This window comes from Megascapheus bottae, chromosome 10 (genome assembly GCF_031878675.1).
Source record: "Megascapheus bottae isolate mThoBot1 chromosome 10, mThoBot2.hap1, whole genome shotgun sequence".
NCBI lineage: Eukaryota > Metazoa > Chordata > Mammalia > Rodentia > Geomyidae > Megascapheus > Megascapheus bottae.
Genome location: NC_143518.1, coordinates 54,825,482 through 54,831,107, shown reverse-complemented (window position 1 = coordinate 54,831,107; position 5,626 = coordinate 54,825,482). Strand labels below are relative to the sequence as shown.

The window sequence follows — 5,626 nt, the reverse complement described above, 5'->3', positions numbered from 1 at the left end:
AGCCCAGGACTGGCAAAATAAACAAGAGTGTAGATTTGGAGCTCAAGCCTAGCCACGTGTCAGCTATGTGATCTTAGCTGTCACTCATTGGTGCCTCCTGTTGCTTGCTTTTGCTCTGAGAATCAGGTGAATGGAGATGGACACAGAGCTCTGGTGAGCTCCTAGTTATTAATATGGTGGCTGCCTATTTTGCATACTCAAAACAGGGAGTCTGGATTGAGATCAGCAAATGGCTAAGGGAGCTTGCCTGATGGGAATTGGGGCCTGTGGCACAGGAGTCCTGACCCAGGGCTTTACCTCCAGCAGGCTGCGGGCAGGGTCTCACAGGTGGCAGCAGTACTACTGGACAGGGCACCAGCACAGTTCCTCCTAGATCTCTTCCTGCTGCTCCCCAAAGAGCCTGAACTCTGCTTAACAACCAGCCCCTGTCCAGTGTGAAGCTCACCATGTGGACAGGGTAAGTGAGCTGAAGAAGGGCCCAAGCGGATTGGTGTAGCTGCTTCCTCCCGAACATACTGTCCAGAGACGACAATATGTCCAAAGGGACTGGACCTGAGACTCATCCCAGCACAGAGGTTGGCCTCTGGCTAGGGCGGGAATGGGTTTGCAATTGAATTACTATCTCTGTCGCCTGACTTTGACCAATTCCTTTCCCAGCAGAGAAATGGAATTGTGGCATGGCTTTATCATTGCAGCTGTATCCTTCTTCCTCCAGACCTGCATCCTTCTCATCATCACTTACCTGCTCACCAGGCACCTAGGTAACTCACCCAGCTTCCCTGCCTCTTCTAGTCCCCTTCAGATCCATTCCCCAGGAGACCCTCAGGCCCCTGGGGTTTCCAAACCAAGCCAAAGACCTATTGAACAGAGCTCTATCATGGGCACCCTCACCAACCCATGGCCATAATCTCCACCTCTCACCTCACCTCACCTCTCACTCCACTTACCTGTGGTTTAGAATAACTGCTGGTGACTTCAGTACCACACTTCCCCGCCAGAGACCTGTGTAGAGGGTGCTTTTCCTTGTACCTGGGCTTCCTTCCATTCTTCCTTTCTGCCTTTCTTTCTTTCTTTCTTTCTTTCTTTCCTTCTCTCTCTCTCTCTTTCTTTCCTTCTCCCTCTCTTGCTCTCTTTCTTTCCTTCTTCCTCTCTCTCTTTCTTTGTTTCTTTCTGTCTTCCTCCCTTTCTCTCTCTCTCTCTTTCTCTCTCTCCATACACACACACACACACACACACACACACACACACACACGTCTGTCTTTGTCTCTGTCTTTGTCTGTTTCTGTCTCTGTCTCTGTCTGTCTCTCCAGTACTGAGGATCCAACTCAGGCCCTAGGCCCTGTCTCTGAGCTTTTTGAACTCAAGCATGGCATTCGACTTCTGAAATTCTGGTGGTTAATTGGAGATAAGAGTCTCACAGACTTTCCTGCCTGGGCTGGCTTTGAACCATGATCCTCAGATCTCAGCCTCTTGAGTAGCTCTGAGTAGTGGTGTGTGTGTGTGCGTGTGTGTGTGCCATTCTTGGAGCTTGAAGGTAGGGCTTGGGAGCTGTCCTTGAGCTTTTTTGCTCAAGGCTAGTGCTGTACCACTTGAACCACAGTACCATTTATAGTTTTTTAGTGATTTGTTGAGTTAAGACTCTCACTTTTGTGCCCAGGCTGGCTCTGAACCATGAGCCTCACATCTCAGCCTCCCGAGTAGCTAAGGTTACAGGCATGAGCACCAGCCCTCAGCTGAAGTAGCTTTCTTTATTGCCCAAAGTACTGGCCATGAGCAAAGGCCTGCAGTTGCTACAGAGGCACATATGAAAGGCTGAAATCAGCTAACACTCTGGAGCTCACAGTAGAAGATAGAGAAGTTCCATCTTGGAAAGCACTTCAGCAAGAAGACAATACAATAACGCTGATTCCGCTGTGCAAAGACCGGAGACTCTATAGGATGGTGCTTCACGGGTCTTTCCAGTGAAAGAAGTTCAACTTTCTCTCTTGTTCTACCATTCATTCATTCATTCGTTCACTCGCTCATTCATTCACTGAATAGATAGATACTTACCAGGCATTTCAGGCACTATCTAGATCCAGCTTATCACCACAAGAAACAAAACAGGAATTCTTACACTGAAGAACTTCCATGTCATGGGAGAGCAAGATAAAGAAGCCACATAGCCATATCTGAGAGTGTGGCACGAACTGGGGAAAGACATGAATATGGAGCTGGCCAGTGCTCTGAGTCATTGGTCTCTTCCTCTAGGCTTCCAGGAAGGTAGTCATACTGCAGAGGCCCAAGGCAGGCATGGTTGGGTTGGGCTGGGCTGGACACAGCAAAGGTCAAGCAGGGGTAGTGCAATGAAGCAAGGGAAAGGATGGAGATGGAGTCAGAGGGGCCTCAGAGGAGAGCTTTTCCTCCCAGTGAAGCCAGGGATTGTGCACCCCAGCAGAACTGAGATGTAAAAGGGCCTTAAGTATCATCCGCTTGACTGAGACAGGATGCAGAAGGGCTTCCTTCCTGTCACTTCTGGTCCTTGCTTTCTGCCCTCCAGCTTACCAGAGTGAACAGATACTGAAGGAGACCAGGCTCCAGGCCCAACAGACCAGATCTGCCTACTACCACGTGACAGCTGCCAAGAAGACCAAGGAGACTGGGACAGGCCCAGACACCCCTGTATCCTCTCCCTGCTTCAAACGTGAGTGAGCGCGGTCAAGCCCTACCTGGGGACTCCAGTCAGGGACTTGCCAAGCTCCCTTTTTAAAAACCAAAACAAAACCTGTGGGAAAGGACCTGTGGCCCCTGTGTGGCCCAATTCTTTCCTGGCTTTGGTCGTGGGTGGAGGGTGGGGTGTCTTTCTGCTCCTGTCTTGGTAATGCTACCTGGCCTGGTCTACTCAGAAAGCTAATGGGCAGAGGCATCCAGCCAGGGCAGTTGCTGTGCATTATGCCATAGGCCAGCTCACCCGCTGCCCACAGGAGGTTTCTTCTCCATCTGAGATGGGCATGACTATCTGGGCATTTGAAGGACTAGGACTTTGGTGATGACTCCATTTCTGTTCCCTGCTGTAAGTAAGCCACCAGGAATATGTATGTGTATATGGGTGCGGGGGTGCATATATGTGCATGTATATGTGTACATGTATGTGAACATGTGTGTGTGTGTGTGTGTGTGTGTTGCTGGGGATGGAACCAGGACCTTATGGTGCTCAGCAGCACATGCTCTACCACTGAGCTGTCCCCTTAGCCACACCCTGTTGTGGTTCTTTTAATCTCATGGGCTGGAGACCCAGTGGGTCCCTAACCACACATGCTATGGCTGCAAGACAGCGAGGAAGACTTACACATACCCCCTCAGCACTTTTCTACTGGCTTATTTCCTATTGGTTAGAGCTGCTCAGTCCATCTGATTTCACCTTTTTAGCTGAGATAAAGGCATGGAAGGGTGCTGCTCCCAGGCCTTCGGTGTTGCTGCAGAAAAGAGGAGGCCCTGGGCTCAGGGCCTTTGGCACTCTGCTGGGACCGGGGACTGTTGGGCTAGCAGGGACCTGAGAAAACCCAAGCATCTTGCTTTATATTGGGAAAAAACCAGGGTGCAAAAGGAATGCGAAGCCAGGCATTGGTGGCCCATCTCTGCAATCCTAGCTACTCAGAAGACTAAGATCTGAGGAGCAACACTCAACGCTAGTCCAGGCAGAACATGTTTATCTCCAATTAACAAGCAAAAAGCTGAAAGTGGTGAAGTGCTCAGGGACAGTACAGAGAGAGAGAAAGAGAGAAAGAGAGAGAGAGAGAAAGAGAGAGAGAGAGAGAGAGAGAGAGAGAGAGAGAGAGAGAGAGAGAGAGAGAGAGAGACAGAGAGACAGAGAGAGACAGAGAGAGAGACAGAGAGAGAGAGAGACAGAGAGACAGACAGAGCCAGAGACAGAGACAGACAGACAAGCTAGAGCTAGTAACAAACTTAGACTGGAACCTGAACCTGAGTCTGGGGCTTGCCAGACCAGAGTGTGTTGCACTCTGGATGGCATGTTGCCCCCCTGGTGCCAGTCCTGCCCAAGCGCCATGCAGCCCGCTGTATGGTTCATTCGTGATGGATGAGCTGGTTTTATAGCAGTGTGGGCTCCTGGGCTTATTCCTGACTATTGCTGAAAGCTCTTTCTCCAACCACCCTTCTTCCCTCCCCTTTCTCTTTTGGGGGCTCCATGTCTCTCTCAGTCTCTTTTTGTGACTGGTTCTGCCTCTGTCTTTATCTCCTGCCCCTGCCTGGGTTCTCTCTTAACACTCCCTGGATTGTTCTGGAAAGAAGAGCCATTTGTGTCTCCCTCTCAGGTGACAGCTATACCTCCTCAGACAGCTTGGAAAGCTCACCTCCCATCCGCCAGGTAATCACATGTTATGGGCAGTCTGGGTCCCTGCTGCACAACAAGGAGATCAGGCGGCCCTAGCTATGGAGGGCGGATGGAGAGAGGAAGGGGTGGCCAGTCCCTGCAGTGTCCTTAGATGAGGGCTACCCCACTTCTACCGCAGTCCCACAGCGGCATGAGTCACCCAAAGTGGATCTGAGCAGACCACCTGCCAACATGCTAATGGGAATCCCATCTCCCCATGCCCAGTCCCTGCCCGGGTATATTACTAAGTCCTTACCTCCCACGTGTCTGTCCTTAAGCTGCATCCCCACAGGCAAGTGGAATGAATTCACTGGCATTCTACCTCCTTGCCCTGGCCCTGGTCTCAGCTACCAACCAGAATGGGAGTTAATTCCCAGCAAGTCTTGGGTGAACCTCTAAAGGAGCTCAAGCCTGTAGTCTTGCCTCCTCCAACAGGGCAGAAATCTACATCCACCTTACATGTCTCTTGCTTTCTTCTTCAGGACAGCAAGGATGTGAATTATACACAAGTTGTCTTTTCAGCAAATGGAGAAGGAAATAAAGATTCTTCCCGGGACTATGAGGACATAAAGGAAGCCGAGGACTATGTCAATGTCTACCCCAAAGGTCATAAACCCAATTTTTGGACTATCATGAAGCCTGCTATCTCTGAGCCTGTGGAATACACTAAAGTGGCCATCTGAATTCTGCCTTTAAAAAAGAGAGAGAGAGCGAGAGGCCAGAGTTTGGCCTAGTGGTAGAATGCTTGCCTAGCATGCATGAAGACCCGGGTTCGATTCCTCGGTACCACATACATAGAAAAAAAAGCCAGAAGTGGTGCTGAGGCTCAAGTGGTAGAGTTCTGGCCTTGAGAAAATCCAAGGACAGGCCCTGAGCTCAAGCCTAGGACTGGCAAAAAAAAAAAAAAAAAAAGAATGAGGTACAATGTCTATAGATCCTCAGGTTTCTTTTTTAGTACAATGCTTTTTGGAAAAAATTATTTTAAGCAAAGTATAGGAGGAAAAATAGGCTCATATTCCAGTAAGACTCAGATCAGAGGTTAGGAAGAACTTCTAGGGAAAGCATAAAAACCTTAGAAAGAAGGCAGTATGTTGTTCGTAAAGATTCTCATCAGTTGTCATGAAGCTCTGTTTGGTGAAGATTAAATAACTTCTCTTTGAGTTCATTAGTTATTGACAATAAACAACTTCTTGAAAAGTTTTAAATAAAACTGCAACCCATAGTTCTCTTCTTTTCCTCTTGCTCAACCCTGTA

At 49.2% G+C, this 5,626-nt stretch overlaps 1 protein-coding gene across 1 annotated transcript; it reads left to right on the top strand.

Annotated features, from left to right (window-relative positions):
* Positions 1-664: 664 nt before the first annotated feature.
* Positions 665-5,055, top strand: Rhex (regulator of hemoglobinization and erythroid cell expansion). Its single transcript, XM_090339929.1, has 4 exons — positions 665-761; positions 2,540-2,683; positions 4,314-4,366; positions 4,855-5,055. Exons 1-4 carry the CDS (start codon positions 665-667, stop codon positions 5,053-5,055), a joined length of 495 nt encoding a protein of 164 aa, XP_090196055.1.
* Positions 5,056-5,626: the final 571 nt, after the last annotated feature.